Below are 27,746 nucleotides of genomic sequence, written 5' to 3'. Positions count from 1 at the left end.
CACACCCAAAGATGAATGAATTATAGAAGAAAACCATGTATTCCTTTGCAAAGAGGAAGATAAAAATTCTGTCCACACATGGATGGGATATGAAGCTCCAAACGCTACTGCTATCTTTTTCGCGAATTCACCGCTCTACAAGAGTGCGATCCCGTGGCATCGCGCCGGTCGTAAATTCGGTCTATGCGATCGCTATTGTAGTGGGTGCTCGAGCGGGACGGACGTGGTAAGCGGGGGGCGCGCACTGCTCATACGGGTGTTGGGAGCAGACCCATAACGACGCGAGTGCGCACGCGCATATTAGGAGGGTAACTCGCAGGTAGTGTAGCTGCAACCTACACTACCTGCGCCCAGGATCCGAATCCTTCTCCGAGTCATCCGGATTGCAGTTCTCTACACTACTCCCTCATGCCCCGTTCACGCTGCCATCAATGTCAACCAGCGTAAAGATGACGTCAGAACCAGCGTGCGTTCACACATACCAAATATACTAGTGATATGTATTGCATGCTATGTATTCTATTACGACGATATATGAGACTCAAGGATTAGTATTAGCATAATATAAGTAAATCATCGTATGTCTGCTCTAATGTACACCCTGGTTAAATTACCACCAGCCGCCACAGATGCGACGTTGATCCTATTAATCAGAGATACGCTCATACCTCTACTCACCCATGAAAGGAAACGTCATCTCCTTCCTGTATTAGAAGGCTGCTGGATATAAAACTTTTTCCTCTTATCACAGTTATGCCTATGCAACCATCCATGCAATACATATGTAAGAGTGATGAATCTCAGGAGAGCTGTGGAAAACAGTAAGACACACCGCTTACAGACAGGTGACAAATGTAGAGAAAAAAATTATTTATTCAATTATTCAAAGTCACATACAAGACGTAATACACCAACGTCCGTAGGTAATTTTATCACTATAAGGTGTTGAAATCACTTCAACACCTTCAATGGCATATCCTATACGCGCGATAATATTTGGTAAACAAACTTTGGCAAGGTGAGCCTCAAAATCATAATTCAATGGGAAAGTGATCCAAGCTGGCTGCTAGAACTTGTAAAAGGAACGTTGAAAGCATCGAAAGTTGTCTGCTTTTACGAGAAATCACGCGGTAATTCAAATTGGACCTTGGGGATATTTCTCAGTACATGCATTTTTTCGACGAAGAGCTTTACTAAATGCATATTAATATTTGAAAAAGAAATGAAATTCATGAATTTATCAGAAAAGTCTGACAATGAAATGAAGGTTCTAATTAGGGTGTTTACTATTATGTGAACACATCATTACCAATTTTAGGTTTCTTTTCATAAGGTCGGAAAAACTATTTGTAGGCTTGAAAGATTGAATTTATGGTTCCAAAATTTTCCATGAAAGGCCTTATAGATGACCAAGGGAAGTGTGCTTTAAGTCCTGTAAACTCGGTACAACTTTACATATTAGAAGATACATGAAACAGACTCGTTGACAACTTGGTGAAAGTGTAGAACAAAAGCTCTTGCGGTTGAGTTTTCAGTCTTTTTTATTCCGAGCTGATGGATATTTAAAATGGAAGGTAGCGAAAGTGACAAGGCTACGGAGATCTTAGCGACAGCAAGAAACGGCACCAATCGTAAGTGGGAAATGACGATTCATGAGTATACTAAGAAATATAGAAATGGAGAAATAGAGCAGCAGAATGCTTGTTCCACTAACGGAGGCCTAACAAAAGGCATCCATGAGTAAACAAACGCCTACTTAGAAAAGCTTAAGTTCGATTCTGGAGGGCGATTTATCCGCCTCACTAGGAACTAAAAAAATATCGTTCAAAAAAGTCTCTTCAGAAATTTAAGTTCCGGGGAGAGGGGTAAGGTTTTGGTGGGGACTAGTATATAAATTCACCTCTTTTGGATAGGGAGAACGAGCATATATCCAGGAACTTTTTCTTCCTTTTGTTCCGAAGTTCGAACGGCCATCACAGCAACGTTTCCACTGGCTTCCAGTGGCTAATGTCCCTTGTCTTTCGTGGGAGTGAGAAAGATGCCCATGCATGCAAAACAACATTGGGAGAAATATATATCACCACCCCCACACTGTTGCACACATCACAGCCTTCTTTTGATCGGGAAGCAATTGGCTGAGGCAGGTCGAGAGAATCGCATATCTCATGTCTCCCGATAGAGAGACGACGAAGCTGAAGACGTCTAACGGACCGTTGAGGACGTCTTTTTTGCACTCTGTGAGTTAGGAGAACAATGGAATAATTTCGGCCTTCTGTCGGCGATAAGTCTTCCCACTGATGGGCGAGCTTCCGTGTGGCCGACCAAAATATCCACGAAGGAAATCACTCACACAGGTGAAGTTTTTGAACGATCGGAAACTTACCGAAGTTTTCGAAATCACACAATTACCTCGCATATAACACGACATGAGTATATCACATCGGCTGCTACTGCTGAGCTCTGTGCAATGGACTGACGATTTCCGTATGTAGCGCGAGGGACAAACTGAGGGCGCATCGGCCAAGTAGGAAAGGTCCATGAGCATTACGATATTAAAGAAACGTGGTGTAATCGAAAGAAAGAGAGAGAGGGTGAGCATTTTGAGATTTGCATTTTGAAGCGAACAAAATAATGCGTCCAGCGATTTATCATACTAATTAAAAAGTAAAGAGAGCCACGTGTTTAATACCAAATAGTTTCAAATTCTCATGGTTGCCTAATTATTGGAGTGACTCATTGGGTGACCCGGGCCAGTAGTTGTCTCTAAAAACTACCTGCCCTTGTATTTTACCACCATAAAATAATATGATCGAGTGATTCCCATTGATGGTCCAGAATAGATATGGATTTCAGCAATTAATTTGTTGCGAAAAAATACTCTAGCAAGGTAAAATTTTAACACTTACTTAAAAAAATAAAATTTTCGGGAGGCGACTCTCATACCCTCCTTTTTTTGAAGGGTAGTCCCTGTCACCCACAGTTTAACACTAAACTAGCGTCACCCAGTGTGATACATCTGTGTCGATATACTGCGACGTCGTAAGTAGGATGGCTGGTTTTGGAACGCTTCACTCTCTGGACCGGATGTCGCCATTCCATTGCATAGAATTCAGCGGGAGCTTAAACACCGTCGAGAATTCCTGAACAGTCTACAAAGTCCTTACGACTGTTTCAGGATCGCAAGGCAGGCAGAGCGTCGACGACACTTTGGTTTCCTTCACTGGCACTATCCGTCCACTGTTTGGGCGTCAGGCCTGAGCTAATTATGAATTTATAATTGACTCGCACTAGCAGGGTCACCGCCTTCCCACAAATGCAACGATAAAAACGTCCGCCAGGGCATTTGAAATCCACGGACCAGGTTCGATCACTCACGCCACGAGATTGAGGGGAAAAAATTGGCATAGGCAAAATGGAAACGACACACTCAATGGACTTTGACGCATCCGTGAAGCAGCGCTCGAGCTTTATCACATCTTCCCAGAGTGGTCTCAGCAATAGCGTATCTGCATTGGTGTGACCCAACAGAAAACGTGATAACAAAAACCCAGTTCTCCAGTATTCATGGTTTAAGATATCAATCTTATGAACCGCTATACTGTACTCAATATTTCTCGCAGTTATCCGACACCATGTTACATTTTTTGTAGTCATAACTATATCCGTGATTCAAGTGCGGCCAAGGTAAGGCAGTTGCCTCAGTCAATCCGTACACCAATTTTATTCGCTATCCCAAAAAAATTGAACAAATCATTGACACTGAGTATTCTGGAGTGAAGACAGGATGCCTTAATTTACTCCGTGAAAGTTAAATACAGTGGACAGCCTGAGAAAAAGCTAAAATTATAGCTCTAACAAGGAAACATTATTGAAGAAGACATTCGCAAACTCCCTCTCCAGTCCAACACGTGACTTGTTCCTACCAACCCAAGTGTGCGACTGAAACTGTGTCTCTGCTAATTAGTCAAAGCATTGAAATCATATTTAGGTGGGCAACCACGAATGTTGGATGACAGGTTTTTTATAGTAGCGTTCATGTACGAGGATGCCAACACAGATACGATCACACCTCACCGATAAGGTACAAATACGTTAGAACCCCACTAGAGAAGAGTGAGAGGAACCAATACTTGGCGAGTTGATGGAAAACGTCCCATTAAAGTCTACCTTAACCGATAGATTACTTGCCAAGACGATGATTTTTGAATTCGCAAAGAGACAAAATGTGAACAGCTAGGAATCCTGGAGTAATGTATTTTGCAGTCCCGTTTTCACTGGAGCGTACCAATACAGAAAACCTTAATTTTAGAGACCACTTCAAGAAGTTATGATTAATTTCTAGCGCTACAATGCTTAGATACAGTTTACAAGGAGAGCTTAGAAGTGATAGGTGAGTGGAACGTATCTTTGGCGATCGAAAAACTGCCAATTCTGAAGAACTGTTTTTTGCAGTCACGTTTTTTATCGGTGCGCACCGATATAGATACGCTTCATTCTAGAGACCACCCCTCGGCCTACTTACGAGCGCCCCTGCGTACAGATACTTTTAATTGTCCGTATAGAGAGCGCTATGGTGAGGGGCGTGAAAGGAACGAGTCTTTAGCGATGAGTCTTTTGCAGTCACGTTTTCATTTGAGCGCACCGATACGGATACGCTTTATTCTGGAGACCACACCTCGGCTTACTCACGAGCGCCCCAGCGCGCTCGTACTTTTAATTGTACGTATAGAGAGCGCCATGGTGAGGGGTGCGAAAGGAACGAAGTCTTTGGCGATGATGAAGTAGGAGGAGGAGGAAGAGGAGGAACTTAGTCCGGGTCCGAGAGGGGCTGACCCCCGCACAACCGCTCCTCCGCTCGCTCGGACAGCGTCGGCGGGGGCGACCGGGATCGCCGGGCTCCCGAGGAGGAGGAAGAGGAAGACGGAGGCACCGCCACCGAACATCCTGAAGACGACGAGGACGGCGTCTGGCGCCAGGGGCGCCGCGGCCGGCGTCATGCCCGCTGCGACACGCTGCGACCGCCGCTCGCCGACAGGTCCATGCGGCCCTCGGCCATCGCGTCGCCGCCGGCTCCCCTGGGCACCGACAGCCGGTGCATCTGCCTCGAGTTGGGTTGGCCACCTCCTCCTCCGCCGCCTCCGTGGTGATCCCATTCTTTCCGGCACATCAGAAGGTTCTTGTAGGCCTGGCGGTACTCAGAACTCATGACCACGTAGATGATCGGGTTGATGCAGGTCGTGAGGTATATGAAGATGTATCCGAAGATGTTGAGCACTGGCATGTCGAAGCTGCGGAAGGTCTTGGTGATGGTTATGGGCAGGTAGCAGATGACGAACGAGGCGAAGATGACGAGGATCATCTTCAGCAGCCTGCGGTCCTTGGCCGTCATCTTCCCGGGCTGCATGCCCGTGGTGGACGCTCCGTCTCCGTGGCCGCACTCCGAGTCCGCGCCCCTGCAAGTATGGATGCGGGTTGAAGGTAGGTACTCTCACACGGTATACCGTTTGTGACCAACAGGTAAATAAGACGCCTCTGAATATCATTATGAAACTAGACCGTATACACATGCCTCACAGAAGCGATGAAATGATAAAAAATATTTTCGAATGCATTCTGTGTAGCTTAATATGGATATTTATTTTCCATTAACAACAATTGAAACGAGGATTCAATTGCTTACTGTGGAATTGGACAATGCAGGTCCAGATTGGACAATAAATACCCGGGGATTGAAAAATAAATACCCAGAGGTTTACCCGTTAGATCTTTCCGACAAAAAGTGACTAATTGAGATTAAGTATACATAGGAGTTCAACTGAAATAAAGCATCAATGGAAAATAAATATCCATGTTAAGCTGCACTCTAAGCATTCCCACATAATGTTCAGTCAAATATAATACGTCTATATATATACATGGTATTCTCACTTAAGTAGAGTAATTTATGGGAGGTAAAAAATATTTTCCGAAATTCGTATGTGAAAGTTATATTTGAGAAGAAATATAATCCTTAATACCAAATGATGAGAGAGAAACCTTTATCGCGATTTCACCTCCCTTGGTGAAGTTTCGGAAATCCAGCTACAGCTTAAGCAACAAACTTGTAACAATATTGTCTATTGTGCCTGGGGATTGGACAACAAGTCACAGAGATTTACCATTTATATATCTCCGTCAAGACTGAAAATTACTGAAATTATTTATAAATAGGAGTTAAACCAAACTAAAAATGGCCGCTCATTATTGGCACACTACACCTCCATGGCGCAGATAGCAGATGACCTCTCCGTTGTGGTCAATTCCTGTACTTCTTTCAGCACTAGTCATAGGTCCTACCATGTCAAGTGATACCATGTAATTACAGAGAAGTTCTCCGCTCAGGAATCACGGATTTCAATATAATTTTGTGCAAAACTTATAGGTAAGTACGTAAAATTAAAATTTGTAAAATATTAGTTTTATCAATAATTATTATGGAATTCATTTTAGTTTTATCGTGATAATTGAGGCAAAAAGCCATTTCACAGAGAGATATGTGAGAATACATAAACAAATAGATCAGTATTAACTGCAGTGAATGACATACAGCGCATTTTCTCTTGCATACATGTTTTTTTTACATATCGGTGGGTTTTCCCCATTACTTATTGGAAGATATGCAAATATTTTCACCACGCAAAATCGATTTTGTACGTTCTCCTTCCTCATTGAGCTAATCCAGAGCAAAATTATCCTCCTCCATCCTTCGCCTCTCGTATCGCTGCTTAAGCAATAAACACAAGTTGGAGGAGAGGGAGAACGTTCAGAATCGGAGTCCAGTGCGTAGTCTGACGACCGATGCGTGGAGGCTGATAGAAATACGTATAATTTCAACATGCTCTCAGGAGAATTTTTGAGAATTGTTCATAATGTTAGTATTTTTTAAATACTTATAGTTTAAATAATAGATGGAATAATAAATGCATTTTTTATCCTCAAAGTCCCTTCTGGTTAATCTTTCAACGTCCATGTATTTAAGGAATGCTTCGGATAAATTTATCGGTCCATACGTGTCCGAATTAATCGGAATGTACTATTTTTATGAAAGCGTTTTTAAATCATCGTTATTTTATTGGTTCTCCAATGATGATTGCCAAAGCTGGGATGAGGTGGAACGGTTGTAAGCCTTAGGATTCCAAGTAATGAGTCAAATATTACTTCCAGTGATGAGTGACAATTGAAATTCATTGCTCGGAAATATCAGTACACAGGGTGGAGAAAAATTGTGTCGCGAAATTTTAACCTTCGAAAGCTGTTGCCATAGAAACCAAAATTACTAATGATGTTTAGGTCGAAAACGCACCATTTTTGAACAGCAAAAACTTTGAGCCAAGCGCTCCGATTGGCCGCGAGTTCGTTCTCTTGCCGGATGCTCTGGACAACTCATGACTTCGAATTCTTTGCCTGCCGGAGATCGCGATGTATCTAGGGCATCCGGCAAGTGGGCAAACTCGCGGCCAATGGAAAAACTTGGCTCAAAGGTTTCGTAGTTTGAAAATGGTGCGCTTTCGACCTAAATATCATTAATAATATTGGTTCCTATTGGCATAAGCCATCCAAGGTAAAACTTTCGTAACGTAATTTTCCTTCACCCTGAATAAACCATCCCATTTCTGTGTAATTCTCAAGATCTGATTACACATTGTTGTCTAGAGTACTATGACAACATAAAAGTAATGAAAATGTACATATTGAAACAACATAATTATTAATAAATCATTCAAGACTCCAATTAAATATAAACACACTGAATGGAATTTCAAATATTCCGTTACTTATCCGTTATAATGGAGATGTAAAAAGCATCGACCGCTAAAATCACTTACAGTAGTAGGTACAGCTAGTTCCTATGATGAAATGACAGGTTCAAATTATTAGATTAACGAAGCACCCTGAAATGGAATAACCTTCATAGACATGAAATGAGGTTGGTTCGAAGATTCGAGTGCTTACCTCTTTAACCTCACGATGTGAGATATCTCACAGACAATGAACGAATATGTTATAAACCCCTACCTGGATGGTCCCCGACCGAACACAGCCGCTACGTGGGAAAGGGCAGAGTTCACAGTGACCGCCGAGGGGAGGCGATCCCGGCGACGCCTCCGGTTGTACGAGGTCGCGGGTGACGCGGCCCCGGAGGAGGTCGGCGTCGCGGTGCCCGGCAGTGCGCAGGACGCCTCCGTGTCGTCCGTTCCGAGGTCGTCCTCCGGCTGGGCCAGTGCGGTGGTCCTCCCGTCCGCTACGCCGGAGAGCGACCGTTCCTCTTCGAGGCCGTCCCCGTCCTGCTTACGGCGACGCAGGGGACGGGAAGGCGGCCGGAGAAAAGCGGCCGGGGACGGTGGAGCCTTGTGGGACGCCCTGGAAACCTCGGGAGTCGTGGGGGAGGTCGCCGCCACGCTGCCGTCGCCCGCACCCCCGTTCTCCATTCTGGCGGACAACCCAAGGGCGGAGTCCTCGCTGGAGTGCGCATCCATGACTCCTCCGTTCCCGCTGGCCACCGCGACCACTCCGGAGGAAGTCTTGGTCTCCTCCCCGCCCGTCGGCGGCGGTAGGGAGACCTTGGGGGCAGAGGGCCTCTCACCAGTCCACGCCCCCCTGGGCGTCGGAGCCCCGGCTCCGCGGCCGTTGTTGCGGGCCCTCGACTTGAGGGCCGTCTTCCGTACGATGTAGAAGATTCGTGCGTAGCAGACGGCGATGGCGAGGCAGGGGATGAGGAAGGCCACGATGAAGAGGAACTCTTTGGGGGAGCGGTCGTGCTCGTCTGGCAGGATGGAGCAGGATCCGATGTGGGGGTCGATGCCGAAGCGACCCCACTCGCCGAGCAGCGTGGGGATCAGAGCGCCGAAGCCGCAGATCCACGTGCTGGCCACCATCAGGGCCAAAGGGCGCCTCTTGTAAAGCCTGCGGCAAAAATCCAATTATTAACATATTGCGTGATGATTATGGGTGAATTTTTGTAGACCTTCTAATAAAAAATACAAATCATATTTATAATAAAATTACATTAAGTTTTAAAATATTAAGACACAAAGAACGCATTCGGATACCAAAGAAAAATACAAAAAGAAATTCTGATGAAGAATGACACTGATAAATCACCAATAACTTAATCATAAATTGGCATGAGAAAAAATTCTCGTGCCCCCGGAATGGAACCACGGACCTTTTCATTACCATGGGAATTCAGATAGCGATAGTGGTCTGCGCAGTGGCCCGGAAAGCCATAGGTCCGTGGTTCCATTCCCGTTGCACGGGAATTTTTTTCTCACGACAATACATATATATATTTTACAGCCGTTCACTCATCAGGCTTCGAAATTTTACGCATCAAAAATTATTTCTTCTCCCCTAATTCCACTGGAAACTAGGCAATCTTTCGAAATAATAAATAATAGGACCATTTGAGTCACAGGAGGTTCATTAGAAAAGATTCTCAAGGTAATCGTTCAATTTTACTGATTGCTTTTTAATTTTGTTCATTTATGATGAATGATAACAGCATAAAACTTGCAAACATTCCTGAAGATGCAACGATTAAGTTTGCTAAACGTCGGAAAGAGGATTGGCCTTCAAAAAAATATTGACCCATCTTCAACAATAATTAGATGAATGTATAAACTAAGAGGACGAATCATTGTGGTCATATTTAATGTTATTTATAAACCTGTAACTCGTTTAAAACTAGTGTTATTATCTAAACGCCGTCAGGGTACAGAGAGCAGGCCTTTTTCAGTAAATAAAATACAAAAATTTTGCACCTGAGAAAATACTTACAGGAAAGGTACCCTGATGCCACCCAACAGATCGCTTTCAAACTTAGCAGTGTGATAAAAATGGGAAAAAGAAGAACACATTTTTGCTTAAGCGTCCCGAGGACCTTAGTCTTCAACATATTACAGACAGAATTTAACAAATATCCTAGATCTACGCAACCCGCGAAACGACGACACCTCAAAAGTAATAATATATCCTCTTACGCGCCCTTCTTAAAGTGAGCGGGATTATAATGACGTGATATTGCGGTATTTTTGTATAACTGGTTGCATAATATACTGGAGTTTTACTTGCACCTCCTATCGATAAAATCTCGAAATCTACGGCCCATCGGACGCTTGACCAAAGATATGTGTCCCTTAAAATTTAGTTGTCTATTGGTATACGCAGTTTTAGTGCGATCTGGTGGAAACTATAAGGTGCTTGTCATAGTATCATAACCTTAGCTTTCTTTACTGTTTATACTAATGTACTAAAAGAATCCCCTGCGACAGCGATAAAAAAGATTTTTTCAATTAAAAAAGTATTAACGGAGCAAAGCTGTAACTCATTGTTACCAAAGAAATTCAATCTATAAAAGCGCCGTATAGCATTGTGTCACGATAAAAAAACAGCAAAAAGTAAGAATTGATAATTATTTTTTTAACAACTGAAGTAACCCTGAATGGGTGAAAATGGCTGCTGTGAGCTCAGTTATAAGGAGCATAAACCAAAAAAATTATTCACAGATTATTCAAGCTCTCATTTCACTCCCCTAATTCACTCAAGCGATCGTAAAGTGTGACACAAAGACGGTTTCATTTAAAGGCGAATTAGACGAGCGAGCAGCAGAGTGCGGAGAAAGATGAGCTGACTGAATAGGTCAATTTCGCGGGAAATTTATTAGACGTTTGGAGCAGCAAAAGAAGCAGAAATTTGCGACCCACCTTTATCATCTTCGACGGTCGTAAAAAAAAACTAAGCCACGGTGCGACGGAATGGCTGAAGCCCTCAAAACGGCGATATGCCAGTGCATCCCGTTAAACTCCTCGCGAAGATGGCGGGTGACCGCATTTCCCGAAGTTTACGACTTCAGCGGACGCGGCGAGGGCGGGATTCAATTTATTAAAGATCTGCTGGCGTGAATAGTGTCACAAAAGTTCTCCCAGATCATCCTCTTCGCTGCCTAGTGACTTGGCAGAAAAGCCACGGCGATCCAGGTCAAACATCGTGATCGAATAAGCGTAGATGGACTGAGAGTGCTGGAAGGTTTCTGGTGTCCATCAACGGCGTACTTAATAGCGGCTATTTTTTAAAAACCTCTCTAATTATTGAGATTCGTTAGTACACCAAATTGCACACGAGAAATTTACGTTACACGACTCTCCAATAATCAATAATTTTGAAAGGCATCACTCTCATTTCGCCGGCCTGATTTTCTGACATATTTCTTGTAATAGCGCGAAAGCTATTTTCAAAACCCGTCTTCACTATTGAGCTTCATTAGTGAATCTAATTGCACACGAGAAATGTTTCGTTACATGAACATTAAGAAAAAAAGAATTGAGAGAAGACTTAACTCTTATTCCTTCGGCTGATTTCCTGATGTACTTCTAGTCTGGGCGCGAAAGGTTTACATAATCACAAAGGTCGCTTTTTCGCGCGCTTGAAAATTTTCACTTTTCATTTAATCGCGAAAAATAGATATCGCCATTTATAAATCTAAAAGCGTGAAATACGTACTCCAAGAGGAATAATCTTTCGATTTAGGAAATAAAGAAATAATAGGAAACCACCCTATTACTAGTAAAAAATTACATTTCGTAACAGATAATCGTAACAAGTACAAATTACTGCAAAAGTAATCGTTATAAGTGATCCGATTAGTTTTACTCGATTAACTACCCACACAAATCATGACTTCAATAGACAACTTGACTCATGCAGTCTTGAGTCAACCTTCTTCATCATTCCCAAATTATTAAAATAGAGTATCGTTGAAGGCACTCACTTTGGGTAGAGGCGCGGGTGTCCGATCATGACGTATCGGTTGATGGTGATGGCGAGCACGGTGAAGAGGGAGACGGCGACGAGGCCGTATCGCAGCAGAGGGAAGAGCACGCAGAGCACGGCTCCGTGGCGCCAAGCCCTCTGCCAGAAGGTGGACGCCGCCAGCGGAAGGTTGAAACAGCAGAACATGAGGTCCGACACACTCAGGTTGATGATGAACACGGCCGTGGCGTTGCGCACCTGCAATGTGCAATGATCAATGACAATTAATTAAGGTAGGCATCGGCTTAAGTCAAATGTATTCGGGCTATGTAAAAATTTACGCAAAAGAGATACATACATACATACATACATACATTTAAATAAAAGAAAATCTATGTTACTCTTGTGGGCCAAAGCAAAGAGAGTTTTCTTTGTATAAACCCCCGCCGAAATCATGGTATATCTAAGCTTCCGGGTAGCGCTACTGGTTAGAGCATCCGGCCGGCAACCGGGAGGTTCTGGGTTCGGGTCCGTCAGATAGAACTTTTACCCTCTGATTTCTGGCTTTTTCCATCTACCACAGCACCGTTGTCCTCGTCCTTTTTATATTATATGTTCCTATTACTTTCTTTCCTTACTTCCGAATTTATTTAAATAAAAGAAAAAATGTGGGTGATTGAACGATCTACGGCCGTTGAACAGTTGAAAGAAAATAAATTGACAACTGTAAATACCTTTTTAAAAATCATTGTTGACGTTTGTACTATGCTGAGGTGTAAAATTGTACTCACATTCCATTTCTAATCATGTTTTCTTTTGAAAGAAAATAAATTCCCCAAGGCCGTACTCCTTGCTGGGCAAAGGTGGTGGGGGTGGGAAGTTACAAGGCTGCCGGTGGGGTAATAGACGTAAAAATTAAGCTAAAACACTATGAAACAAAACAATCGGGCAGCTCACTCAGTCTCTTAGCAGATTTGTTCTAAGGAACAAATTAACGCGTAGGTCTCTGCTAAGTGAGTGAGTGAGCTGCGCGATTGTTTTGTTCCATAGTGTTTTACCTTAATTTTCGTGTATTATCCCACTGTCAGCCTTACAACTTCCCACCCCCTACCTTTTCCCGGCAAAGAGTACGGCCTTGGGGAATTAATTTTATTTAAAAAGAAAAATTGATTGGAAATGAAATGTGAGTATAATTTCACTCCTGAGCATAATAAAAACGTGAACAATGATTTTTAAAAAGGTATTTACAACAATTCAGTCTCCTAAACTCATTAGAGTTATTATCTTAAAGTTGTAATGTTAACAAAAATTTCAACATAAATATGTATATGTATGTGTGTGTTTATTACTGTCTAAGTTAAAACATATACTTCTGTGTTATTAGTTTTGAATATTTTACATCTTTTGTATAAATATCAACTACTTGTCAAAATGCCTTTGTTAAGATTTGGAACATTTCCTGTATTTTCCATGTTTTTCTCTCATAGGTTTTACCTAGAGCATAATAAAAATATTCTATTCTATTCTACAATAGTCAATTCGACTAGTTTCAACACTGCTTCGAGCTTTTGCAAACTGAACTGTTGACGACACACCTTGACTAAATGTTCGCGATCTCAGTGGTAAATCCTAAATAAATATATTAATTTATAAACAAAAGAAATGTAAGATGTATGTAAAATCCGGGAAACTAAATATATTTGCGTAATTTGGGCGAAGTCGGTGTGGTGATTTTCGTTTTGCGATGTTGGTAGCATTCGATCTTGCCAGTTTCAGGACGTTTTTCGTAAACATCCATCTTGTTTTATCATGAACTAATACTTTCCCGTACATATTTAGATTTGTTGCAAAACTTTGCTTCTATAAAGTGCCGTCTCAACAACGTCCTGTTACGTCGCTAGCTCGAAAAACCACATTTCTTCATTAGAGTCCTTATTAAGCTATCCTAACTTTACCGTTAAATATCTCAAAAAAGACACATGGGATTCTCTCTTTCTTTGGATGATTGACAGCACATCTTTTGAAGAATATACGACCAAAGTTTCATCAAATTGTTTCAGCTTTTACGGAGGCGTTATATTTACCTTAACATTTTGCACGATTGTTTGAACAACACGTCTACGGCAGGCGAGTGTCGCCTCAAACTTAGCCCTCTGAATGGTAGCTCTGTACACTCCTCCCTCATACGGTTGTAAGAAGTGTCTCGTAGGGAAGTACGAATCATCTATGCAGCATGGGCGTCCCCAGCGGGGGCAGGAGGGGGAAGTTTCCCCCTAGAAACAATATTAATTTTAGTTCAAAACGAAATTTTTGATCAAATGTCCTTTTAATCCTAGGAAAGTGATCGTAGTATCAAACATGTAATTAACATGCCCTTGCTATGTAGTGTATTGCCGGCAATCCAGAGGACTCTGGTCTCACATAAACGGCTACCCTCCGCAGAAGCAGTTCATGTCCATCATCGTTGTTGCCTCGAGCAATGAAGAATCATTAAGCCACTCATTTGAATATCCTATACTCTACGATTGCCATTATTTCCATTCGGAAATACAACATAATCCACCTTATCTCCTATTTTCTGTATAGGGTAGAATGCTCTCTGGTTGGTGTCCCCCCAGGGGTTGGTACTTGGTAATAATCCGTATGACTGGAAAATTGTGAGTCGATAAATGGAGAACGAATGCCAATTGCAGGGATTAGTAGACTTATAAAAATATATATATTTATATATTTTTAGTTAATATCAGCATTTAAAACATAAAGCGCTTAATAAAAGGAAACTGAAATAATATGTCTCTCAGATCCAAGGCAGGTTAAAAAAACTGAAATGGTGATAAAACGGTCACAAGAGTTAATTTTCTTCATCAAGATCGATTAAGTGCCAATAACTGAGTGGTTTACTCCACCTCCTCTTTCAACCCGTCCGTCCTTTTACTCTCCAGTATCCTCCTCCAGCACCACGTTTCGAATGATTCTACTCTTTTCTGATCAGTTTTTCCCCAATAGCTCATTCTTTTGAACGGTAGAGTGGCACTATTTAAACGAATACCATTAAGTACCTTTTGTCTTGCCTTCAGTCCAATGCCATTCGAGTAGAGCCGTGTCTTATGGGGTAATAAAGATGCCAGTTATCTAGATGGGGAAGAGTATTGGAGACCAAATGTGATGCAATTTATGTCCGGCTAATGCGCTGGCAAGCTCTCAACGTCCGGTTCACGAGCACACGTGTTATAAGTAATGAGTGAACACCACGAATGCTCAGGTAAAACATGGTTTGGGCGTTTCTCTCACGCGACTTTAGGTGGCCGAAAAATGAGTAAAAGAAAAAAATCACGCCCTAATTAAAGCGAATAGTGTAAAGAGCTCTTAGATTTTAACGCACTAAAATATTGTATAAAGGAATGTTTTATGGGTAACTGGAGTGCTAGATCAATTGCGAGCACTTTTGAGCAATTCAAAACTCAGACCAAACAATACAGAACTATTCTCCATTCTTCCACCTATTTTTCTCTGTTCTTTTTGACTAGTAAACTGATGTAACATCTTCCATTAAAAACCAGAGGAAGGAATGAAAATACATGTATAATTAGCAGGGAGGTTTCACTGACTTCCACCAGGTGGTAGTTTCTTTGTATACCGACGTCTTGAGGTCTAAATCCGCCATCACCGTTAAGGTGGGATGTCGAGCCAAGTTTATACCCAAACATTCAGGTTTACTTTCAACTTTCAAGCACCTCTCAAGTGGGCTCTGATTAATTTGATTAGATTCGTCGTATTTCTAGGGAGATCCACCCGAGATTCACAATGTCTCTACTGCATAGTACTGTGGCATTATAACACAAGTTAATAATTGAAGGGTATGACGAATTAACTATCAGCTTAGTAAAATATTATTTGAGTGTTAAGAGATTAGCTGATTGAAAAATTTAGCGGAGAGCTGCATCGAACCAATCTTAGGATTACTGACAACTGATGATGATAGCTAGGAAAAAATGTAGCTAGTAAAACATAACAGATTCGCATTTCATTCCTTTTTACAATAAAACAACAAAAAAAAACTTGAGACCTTGAGCTATGAAAAATATGATTTTAGCCTGCGATATCTAACACCATCCACAGTGCAGAAGGGTTATTAAGGAAATATAAAGTTTTTATGACACACAAGCAGGCCAACCGGCGTTGTTCGGGAAGGATAGCACCCAGAGAATTGGGAAACTTGGAATTCATGGTCACATGGCAGGATTTTTAGGTAAAGGAACAAATCAGGTAAGATGATGGTGTACATATGTAACCGTCGCGTCGTATGTAACAGCAAACAATGGAATTGAGCGATTTCCGTATTCAGCGCACGGAATCAACTCATACCCCACTCCACAAAATTGATCGTTATTGTGCCCGTACCTGCGTAGACCAAAGCGTAGCGTGAACGCATACCCCAACAAAAAGTTTTGCACCTAAGTCATTTAATAGTAGAATCCTTTGAGTTATGCTTTCCCTTTGAGCGTGTCAAGAGGTGTGCCTACCCGGCAGGATGTCCAACCACAAAAGTTATATGACGCGACGTAACAGACGATAATAAGCGCTTCCCATTCATCTAAGCACGTCAACACACAAGTCGACTTGTGTCGCGGTTTTCGTGTTCCGTTCTGTGTGTGTCACCGACAAGTCAACGAACGATTCCGCGCAGGAATTTAAGAGTAATAACCAGTTTCCGTGAGTCGACTCTAGTAGACGCGTGAGTCACATGAATGGAAAGCCCACAATACAAAACAACGCAAGGTCGCAGTACAGGCTGCAGGTGCATGAGATGCACTTACGTACTAACTTTGGTCACAATCCGTGCTGCCGTATGGAAATTCATAGCGGGCAGACAAACAGACATCCTATTTCATAGATATATAAATAACTAGCTGGGCCGACAAACGTTGTTTTGCCATATAAATTATTTCTAGGGATGGACGGATCCAGGATTTTTCTCGCATATGGATTCGGATCGGATCCTTGATATTCGGAGCCGGATCTTTCGGATCGGATATTTTCGGGTACAAATGCATTTTCAAAATCCTGACGCTGAGATTCCCCCGATGATTGTTCAATCTCTTGGGAAGAGTCACACCATATGCCAGTCGTATTTTGCCTTTTTTATTTTCCACAGCCGAAATTCTCCTACGTAACCTCTGCGAGTGCTTTCAAATAAAACAGTTCATGAGTAGGACAAGAATCGCATGCGACGGCGTATTCAAAGACAGAATCGGAACTCTTTCCACCCTTATGGGGTGTTGCATTCACTGAAGCTATTATTTAAAATTTCGAATCTAGATCCGATGTCTTCTGCGACTTTGGATCCGATGAATCCGATGAAGGGCAATATCCGCGGATATGTGGATCCGAATTATCCGATCCGAGCATCCCTAATTATTTCTAGTGAATATTTTGGTGGTCAAATAATAAATAACTGATTTATTGTAAGATGTGTGGGGATGTAATGTATGGTTTAAAGAGGAATGGAGCGTTGTGAACGATGACGATCTGTAATCATAATAAAACACTAAACATTCATGTTTTGAATACATTGTACTTTTATTATCTTAAACAATTAATTTCAAATTACATCTCTCTAAAAATTACAAAAAACAATTGGAAAAATAAACATTATCAGTCTCTTAGTGCAATGGAGTGTACGATATTTTTAGTGAGTCCATCGTGAGCCAGCACAAACAAACTGGATGGTTTAACCGCGCAAGAGTATGCCACGTATATTTTTCCGTGTGAAAAACACGATGGACCCAAAATGTAAGCCACAAGCATACATAATTTGGCCTTGAGACTTATTGACTGTCATCGCGAATGTCAGTCTAATTGGAAAATGAACCCGTTTGAATTCTATTGTCCATCCATCGGAATAATAGGGATTCGTGGTAGTAATACATCTTCTCCTTGGAACTTGCCATTCAAAATGCTGGCTTTAACAACGTTTTTCGTTAATTTTTAATGACTAATCGTGTGCCATTGAACAACCATGGTGGATTCAAATTACGAAGCAAAATAACTGGAGATCCAATCTTCAGTTGTAAACGGTGCTATAACATGCCTGGCAAATGCAATGAGTTGAAAAACTCTGCAAGATAATTTACAGCTTCGTAGGCATCGCAAACTGTATCGATAGAAGAGATGTCAAACTACATCAACAATACTGACGGTCTTCAAGGGGACAGTAAGCCAATAACGCTAAAATTTCAGCTTTTTTTGGATTTTTTTTCTAAATTCACCAAAAATCACGTAGAAAAAAGAATTTGATTGCATGAATAAGAATTTGCATAGTTTTTTCTTTCCAATGGCATATGTTTCAACTGAATGTGACCATTATCACTAATTTAAATATGCAAAAGGAAAAAGGTCTGCAGTCACTTAAAAACGAACTTTACATGTATTTCTTATGGAAATGACTCAGGGCCCATCCCAGGGCCTCGTGGGCCCTGAAGAAGAATGAAAAATAGTTTTTAACATATTCTAAGTCCTACTGAACATGCATACCAAATTTCATAGCAATCGTTCCAGGGGTTTCGGAGGAGTTTGTCTACAAAAAACCGTGATACGAGAATTTTATGCAAGATTTTAGAAGATGACTCATAGATGAAGAAGATATATGACGATATAGGCAGTTTGAAGGCTTAAAAAACACACTCTTCATTTATTTTTCTGGAAGAGTAGGCATTGCGCAAGGTGTGCGACGAAGAATAATACGAGGGAGATTCAGCGAGCTAAGCCTAGCTAAAAATATTTTATTTCACACACTTAAACTCATCGAATGGCATGAAAATCAGTAGCATTGACCAAGAAGTTTCAGGTAGAATCGGGGACGCTTAGGGTACTGGCTTAAAAGTTAAACTTATTTCATGTGGCCGCGATTATAACGACAAATGGAATCGAAGTGGAAATCACAAATTTTCCCCGTCTGGCCTCCCCAAACCACTTTCATCCCCTCGCCTTTCCGACCGGTCCCTCCCACTTTTTTCATAACGCAAAAAGCCCTGTTCGTGATATTGCTCTGTTTATCTTTCGTCGCTGTTCTAAGAAGCTTTCTCCCATTCTTCAGCTTTCGCTAAATCAGACCTCTCTTCATTCTCCCCTGCACATAATTCCGCGACCTTGTTTTCTTTCAAAACAATGACGTTCGTTTTCATGCGCACGTAACGAAGGCGTAAAAGTATTATTTATATTGCTGCTTTTAAAGTTTATTTTGATATCCGCTCTCGTTATCCTCAAATTTTAATCAATATCACCTCAGTTCAGAAGAAATATTTCACCTTGCTTCAACTTCTGTTTTAATAATAATATTCTGGTATATAAAAATAAATGATAAAAGTGCCTAGTGAATTTATTTACTGCGCTCGGTTTTAGTGAAGATAAAGACATCAACAAAGGCAAATACTAGCTACTAAAGGTTTGTCAGATTAGGATACGGCCATTGAAAGAGAATTTAGCCTCCTTCTTTTCGTGTTCTAGAAACTATGCATTTATGCAGTGCATCGCGTTGTTCCCCATAAATTTACTATCTTTGGAGCTAAAATATCACAAACATTTTCATTAGAGATGACCAGAATGTTTGCTTAGGTATATAGATAAGAAATTAAATTCCACATCATCGTCATCAAGAAGTTTGATGCTTTATATTTTACTTCAAACCTATCGAAAACTTTAATTTATTAATACGCACCGAATTTCAAAAATACCAAATTAAAGAACCATTTCACCTCCGTGATAATAGGTTTTAAAGTTTTCAGATGCAGACAATACTTGTGTTTTTTCATTGCAGCGGAAATAATAATATTTTCCTGTTAGAGACTCAGAGCCTCCTCACATTATCAGCCTTCTATCTCCTCCATTACTTTTTAACTTTAGTTTATCGCATTTTTGCAAAGGAATATTTGCCTTTGTCTTAGAATGTTTAAAAGAATCATCGCTCCTTGAAAAGTCCTAGTGAAAGTTATCCTCCCATTTGTGAAGGTGTAAAAACACCAAGCAATTAACGCACATATTTGGTAACTGAGGAAATATATTCGTCAATGTAATTGTATGGATAAATAATCCTCGTCAGTAGGATTGAAAAGTCTGATAATACCAAGTAAGTCGATAGTTGACTGCGTAAAAATGCCAGTGGAAAATGTTTCACTTTCTCCTATATGTACTAGGCAAAGGTATCTTAATACGATATTCTTGGGTAAATTGATAAGGTAATCCAAGTGCAAGGTGATAAAGTTGTTTACTGTCTTCAAGGAATCGAGGGATATTTATTTCCCGGGTCAAGATGGGGGTCCAAGACATAAAGAAGATAAACTTGGTGCTTGCAGAAATAAATAAGTTTTCTTCTTCTTTCTTACGGCACATACTCTTACAATAAAAGGAAGCGGTGATGTGCGTACATACAAAGCCTTTTGTGGAACTCTATCTGACTACATCTTTCATACTTCCCTTCCCTCCTGAGGACCATTGTGAAATTTTTACTGCTTGGAAAAATTCTCTCCGCCATCTAGGGGGATTTAGAAAGCATAGGGACAAGCCGGTTGATCTCATAGACCGGTTCACCGCGGTGGACTCAGTACAAGTGATTGAAGTGATTCGAAAAAGGCATAGGACAATTCATTCCGATAACCTAAAGAAATTTTATTTTATTCCCTACTCCACGATTAAAATTTATTATTATTATTAAAATTTTCTCGGCACAGACTATAAAATTTTAGGGAATAAATCCATTCATTTATACAATCTAATGGATTTTAAGGGATTACTTCCTGTCAGTAGCCTTGCAAAGTTAGGTAACTACTCTCAGTTAGAATTTTGGAGGGGGAATATCTACTCTTTCCTCCTACAAATGCGTAAAGGATGTAAAAGCCATATAGAGCTGTTTTCGGTGGCATTGAAATAAATAAATGAATACATAAATAAATAAATTATCTAACTCTAAGGCGATAAAGATGTTTATTGGATACAGGAAATAGGGATAATTTCTCGGGCCAAGTAAATTTTCCAAGCATTCATGGAAATAAACTTGGTGTCTGTAAATAACAAAATTCACGGCCCTTCTACTTTTTACGGTGCATGTTCTAAGAAGGAAAGGCAATAAAGGTACGCAAATACGCACTGCCTTGCCTTTTGTGTGGGATTCTCAGGAGCTATCTCTCTCGTCCTCCCTTTCCCGCTTTAGGACCAATGTGAAATATGTACCGCTGTGAACCCTGGGAAAATTTCCCTCCACTATCCATAGGAAGTAAGAAAGCAGAACGACAAGCTGGGTAATTTCCCGGACCGGGAGTAGGAAACATTCTGAGAGATCCAGAATGGTAAGAGAGCCAGAAGGAAGTTTGAGGAGGAGGTGATGTGGAGGAAGCAACGTGGCATAGGGGTGAGGAAATGGATCATAAAAGGGAGAAAGAGAGGAAGAGGGTGATAGAAGCACAGAGGGTAAGGATGGGGAAATGGAGAGAAACCTAGTGCGCGCGAATGAATTATACATGTCGCAGGTATCCTAGAGTAACTCTTCAAACAGCAAGTCAATCAAAATAAAGTTAGTCTATCATAGGTTTTACCCCAAATCCTGCACCGATTAATATGGACAAATGCCATTTGACTAGACACTTTTTAGTTTCTATTTCAATGAATTATATTTTTATGACGGAAAATGACATGTTTTGACTATGGAAATGATATTGATTACGTCAAATTTTATTTTAATCGCATGTACGTAAGATTGCTCTACCTGTTACTTAGTTTTACGTGTATGCGTATCGATATATCGCTCACAGAAAAAGAATAGAATATACTTATTATTTCATCCAAAAACAGAGGTACAAAAGAAGAGAATAACAACATTTTAGAAGTTTCAGGTTGCCCCAAAGATGAATAGCTGATCAAGAAATCAAATAAATCCATATATTTTTTTTACGTTAAGCTCTAACATGGAGAAAGTTTCCCAACACATTTACACGATCAGGACATCACCGGGTGCTTTCGATTCATTGATAAACAGGGAAAGGAATATACCACCTCATAACCAATTCATAGATTTAGCAGTTCTTCGGAAGCTTTCCTTTTGTATTCACACAACTATATGTACACCTCCTAACACTTCGGATAGCCCTTTATGTATCGAGTCAGCCATAAAATAAATTCAAATGCTGCGAGAAGAACTAGTAACTGTCACTTGAGAAACTGTCATTTCTGTGGTGTAAAAATAGAGAGAGGTTTACCAGTTTTTACAATCGATTTCAAGGATCAGAAAGTTACCAGAAGCTGTGGATAGGTAATGGAAGATATGAAGATCTCACCCCAGAACCAATTTAAAGCAATGAAAGACATTCCTTTAGTTAGTTTTCTGAAGTCATCCTACTCATCCACAATGCGACGCGCATCCCAGCATTATGAGTATTTTACGAAGAATGGATAAATATTTAATGTTTTGAAAACAATTAGCTCAAGTTTCATCTTATGGGATTTTTAAATCATTATGATGATGAAAGAAGATAATAACCTTGAAAATACGATTACTCGTTGAACCCTGGATAGGTGTATGATTCATTTAAGTGTGTAACATAACTAAAATTATGCATTTTTCCATCATCACGATTTAATCCTTTCCTAATGTAAAAGCAATTAATTTATTAAAACAAACAACCTAAACGAAGGGTGATTTACTTAACTATTGTCAAGATATCGGTATTACCAGGGGCGGTCTGGCCAGGTTGGCTGGTCGGCAATCGCCAGGGCCCCGAGCTTAGGGGCCCTCACAACGCAATGTTCGCGTCTATCGTGAAGCGTACCTATATGACAGGTGTAATAAGAAAGACTCCTTGAACCAAAACTTATTGCAATTATAAAAAATCTACTTTTTCATTAGCTGATTTATTTATAGCATAATTAGAGTAAAATATTATTTAAACAATTAGATAAAATAAAGGTGCCAGAAGATAAAAGAGAACCTGATGGTTTTTTGAAATATTTATTCGAAAAGGTTATTTTAGAGATTTCCTTAAGATTTCAGTGCAGTTTCATGGAGAAAATTCACTATACATTAGAATATGGAATATAAAATGCATTATAAAATTTTAATAGCTGTTAAATTCTCACTTTAAACAATATTTTTTCTAACAAAATTGTTGTTTTTTAAAAATAAATTTTATCTAGTTTTTAAGAGCCAAAATAGCACTAACACATTGCGGTTCAACGTCGAAGCTGACTTGACATGCCTATTGCTGGTATCAGATCCAACGACAAGTTTAGCTCGTCAACTTAAGGCACTGAGATCATATAAAGGCTCAAGGGATTATACATTATTTCAAGAGATAACAAACATCGAAAAATTTCCAAGAAAAAACTCTTTGATAGAACATGGATACAATTAAAAAAAGTGGATTTTTACTTTGAAAAATAAAATAAGAACAATACAGGGCAACGATCATTCATGTAAATTTTTTTCCTAAAACTTATTTTGAAAAAAATAATACGAGGCGTGTTTTTAAAGTAAGTACCGTTTGGACATAAAAAAACAACAAGTAAATTTTTTTCAAAAATAATTTATTCACTTGAAAGGCCATACTTTACTCTACTTTTCTACAGAATTCCCATTACTATTGAGGCATTTATCGTATCTTGGGACCAGCTTTTGTATGCCATCGTCAAAGAAGCATGCCGCCTGATTAGACAACCACTGCTTCACGGTCGTTTTCACTTCGTCATCATCGGAATGGCGCTGACCCGCCAGATGCTTCTTCAAGTGCATAAACAAATGGTAGTCGCTCGGCGCTAGATCGGGACTGTATGGAGGGTGGTTTAATTGTTCCCAGCCAAAAGGAGTGATAAGGTCTTGTGTTCGATTTGCTGTGTGTGGACGGGCATTATCGTGGAGCAAAACGACACCTGCACTCAGCATGCCGCACCTTTTGTTTTGAATAGCGCGGCGCAGTTTTTGTAAAGCCGAACAGTACACTGTTGCACTGATTGTGTCGTCGCAAGTAAAAAAATCGACCAGCAATACACCCTTAATGGCGGGTCAGCGCCATTCCGATGATGACGAAGGGAAAACGACCGTGAAGCTCGTATGATAAAAAAATTGGACCGGAAGGAGTTAAAATTAATTTCTAGGTATGCAATTGCAAAAATTTCCAGGGGAGGACCCCTGATTACCCGCGTTAGATGGACCCCATCAAGAGCCCCAGCCGAGGGCCTCAAATCCCCCCAGACCGCCCCTGTGTATTTCTAAGCATTGTATTTACCCAGGATGGAAATTACTCACCAGCTTGAAGAGTATATCGTTTCTTAGTGTTTCCGTCTTCCTCGACTGACTTGAATATTTCTTTTATAAATCTCGCCAAATCAGTTTGAAACTATCCACAGGGGAGAGCAGTCGGTTCTCTGACTCAAAACACGAGAATGTTGTTGAGGGTCACCCGAAGGCCCTAACCAAATTGGCCACCACGTTCCTACATGTCCACAAAAATGATGGGATCAAAGTTGAAATAAAAAATTTAAAAGGAGATCTAGTTCTTGTGGTAGCTATATTGTTGGCTTCACGCCCCGTAGGTACAGATTCAAATCCCGGCTGTGGTGGAGATTTTTTTTCTGGCATTGCTCGATCCCCACCCGGGTGCTTTGTGGTCTTCATGAACAGCACGCCGTCCGTCGGATGGGACGTTAAGCCGTGGCCCCATTTCGTTAAGAGCAGGCTAATGGCGATGCCGTGTTTCTCTCTACCTTTTCATCTTGACTCCTCCCTCATGGGGCAAATGACCTCAGCTGTCTGTCACCTTCTCTGAATACCATGCCATACGATAAAATTAAAAAATGTAAGATTTGTGGAAGGTTATTACGTAGGCGAAACCAGTGTTCGGGAAAGAATACGATTTAAACTTCCCATCGCAAAAATACGAGCCGTAGATGCACCGTATTATTATGCTTGCCCACGAACGCAGCGCATCGTTAAAATAACATGCCCTCGAGCGCAAGATAAGAGGTTGAGTTGATATTTATTTTTCGCCTGAAGCCGGCATAAGCATTGATAAGTTGCCGTTGGAATACTATATACCAGGGTTGAAAGAAAGCTCCCCGGATATCCTGTGCCATCAATTTAAGGGGAGTAAAGAGGAAGGTATATATTTCACCGCGCGACGGGTCTGATTAGATAAAGGAACTGTCAGCGTTTCCCTCACCATGCTCCACAATTTCAGTAGCATGGTAGAGCAAGGGTTCTTTTCACCGTTTTTTGCGGAAAATTGGCAAAACCAAGGCACACATTGGTAACGATCGCGAGCAATCCAAATGGAAAAATGTCCGTTCTTCCTCGAAAACACTTGAAGCTACTTAAATTCACTGGCTTCTCCGTTCAATAAATAAAACTTAGTTTTGAGAAAAAAACTATGAATTTATCATTTATTTTCCAAAGTAATGAGGTCCTTTGTCTACCAAAGGAGTGGAAATATGAAAGGGAAACAGGGTATTTTCTGAGCAAAAAAGTCAAATAATGAGTAATTTTTCGAAACCTTAAAAACAAAACCGTAATATCAGTTCATCATCAATATCCGAGCTAAAATATTGGAGATGAGACAAAAATTTATCAGGAACGATTCAAGGAAAAAATTATAACCGAGTTCCGCCAGCTGTAAAGAAGGAAGAAAAACGCCGAGTATCTTTTGCCTAACCTCATATAGCTTTTAATTATTAAATCCAACCAAGTAGCATGAATTAATTGTTAGAAGTGTACAAGAAAATTGCAAATATTTTTACCTAGCTCAGTCAATCATAGAATTTACCAAACTGTGTTTCGAAGTATAAATCTTGCAAGTAAAAAGACTATCTTATGATAATCCATCCAAGATAAAAGGCCTCAAATCGCAACAAAGATACAGAGTATTTTGTGTAGCGCTACGCAGCCACCAACTGCACGATGCAACCTAGATATTGGCATAGGCATTAGACGAAAGCTATCAGCAATTGACCAAATCCTTCGTTTACTAGATAAATATTTTATGGAACATGTCCTATTGAGTTTTGAAATACCACTTATTTAGCTTTTTTCCATAATGCCTTGGGAGTAGAAAGGGAGGCCAAAATTTTTGGAAGTAATGGAAGATACGTTCATTAGGCAGAAAATTTTCTGGATCCATACTGGACTGTGGTAGGCGTGGCCTGTTGTGAGCTGTTACGGGATACCTATATCGAAAGGTACCACCACAAAGTTTGGGCTCATCTCCGTGACCGCAAGATATTTGAAAGGGATCATTGTAGGCATTAATATTATGATAACAAAGGGTTGCTGTGAAATGTCAGGGTACAACCGGGAGAAGACCTGAAAAGAAAAAAGGCCTACCTCATAACAAAATTGAACCAAGATATATAAAACCACTAAACCATTTACTTGGACCTATTTGGAGGTTGTAGATCACAAGGAGAAAAGAGATAGGAAACAGTCAAAGAGAGAAAGAGGGATTTAAAAGAATCCTTTATCCCTCGGACACATACATAGGGAGAGATAGAAAAAGGCCTTTCGGACCGAGAGGCGAGGCAATTTCGATGCTGCTTGCTGCAACACACGAATGTATAGGATAAGCGCGTGAGTCCGAAGGTTCTTTACGATGCTGACGGTTAAAGGGTAATCCATCTCCGTCAAAAATTCCTTTGTTCCCTTCACTCCACCCTATCCCTTTCTCCGATTGGAACCCACCATGCCCTCCCAAGGGATTAGCCTTCATCTCGCCTCACCACCTGATACACGTCCCCCCCGGGAGATTTTGCGGAATATTTATCGTAAGAGCGATTGAGGCTACTATCGAATATCTGCGTGGCTAAGAAAGGAAATGTGTATAATTTCCACTGAATGTGACGCACTGAAATGTTCAATATGTACAATAGAGAGTACACTCATAAAAATTTTTTTGTGAAGAATAATTACAAAAATAGAAGAATTTGGGGGAAATTTCGTCTCGCTTCTTAAAAAAAAATAGAATGCATTTTTGGAGAAATACTAGGCGATAAAGTACTGCATTTAGACTATAGCTTAACTGAATAAAACTGAACGAAGAGTGAAAAGTGAGTAAGGTCAATTATTACCCATGGCACAGTAGTGCACTTAAGGCACAGGGAGACCTTAAAGAAATAATTACGACACCAACAGTATTAAATAGTAGTTATGATCACTTTTCTATCACAGCGCTAAAATTAATACCAAAAAGGTTGCAGTAAAAATATTCCTTGATAGTGATAACTAAGTCCGGAATTTCCTTTTATGAAAAGCTATCCTTTTCACCCACTGTGTGGGCAGCATGATGATGACTATATCATGAATAATGGAAATGTCATCAATAATCTCCTGGAATAAGAGCCTAATCAATCAATTTAATGACAGACTAAACTCAAACCATAAGTTTACTACACAGTTTCGATAATGGATGGAGCCAAGTAGAAGGCATTATCGCTTATCAAAATTTCTGTCTGGGTCGGATTAACTGACTATTTCTTTTGAAAACATCAAAGAAATTTATTGCACAAACTATTCCACTCTTACACCATTTTTCCACGCAGATCCAGGGATTTTCCAGGGATTTTTCATGGCGTGGTACAATTTTTTATGTACACTATTCGTACAATGTTGCCGCCTGTGAAGTCATCAATGAGGAAACGTGTTCTATCAGCTCTTCTTCGCTGTTGTACCGCTGACCGCCAAGAAAAGACTTCAGATGCGGACATGGGCGGTTCCAGGATTTCTTTCTGGGGAGGGCACAATTATGGCCGTATCCAGTATTTTCTTCTGGGTGGGGCACAAGAATACCTCGTTATACAAAACGAACGACATGATAATGGGACCGTATTAAAAATATTGCATATTTTTTAAGGCCCTGGGGGGTGGGGCACGTGCCCCGTGCCCCCCCCCCCTAGATCCACCCATGTATGCAGAAACAAGTGAAAGTGAA

The 27,746-nt window shown here is 40.6% G+C and overlaps 1 protein-coding gene across 1 annotated transcript in view; it reads right to left on the bottom strand.

Moving 5' to 3' along the window:
* Window positions 1–855: 855 nt before the first annotated feature.
* The window catches only part of LOC124154251 (G-protein coupled receptor moody), a 490,152-nt gene continuing 463,261 nt past the window's right edge, over window positions 856–27,746 (bottom strand). The window contains exons 2-4 of the mRNA XM_046527855.1: window positions 11,807–12,045; window positions 8,056–8,943; window positions 856–5,453 (exon numbers count right to left, since the gene is read on the bottom strand). Of these exons, the coding sequence (XP_046383811.1) occupies window positions 4,994–5,453; window positions 8,056–8,943; window positions 11,807–12,045 (1,587 nt within the window). The 3' untranslated portion in view covers window positions 856–4,993. The remainder of the gene's footprint in view (window positions 5,454–8,055; window positions 8,944–11,806; window positions 12,046–27,746) is intronic.

Source organism: Ischnura elegans, chromosome 2, assembly GCF_921293095.1.
Source record: "Ischnura elegans chromosome 2, ioIscEleg1.1, whole genome shotgun sequence".
Lineage (NCBI taxonomy): Eukaryota > Metazoa > Arthropoda > Insecta > Odonata > Coenagrionidae > Ischnura > Ischnura elegans.
The sequence above is the reverse complement of the archived record's forward strand: the minus strand, read 5'-3'. Positions and strand labels throughout refer to the sequence as shown.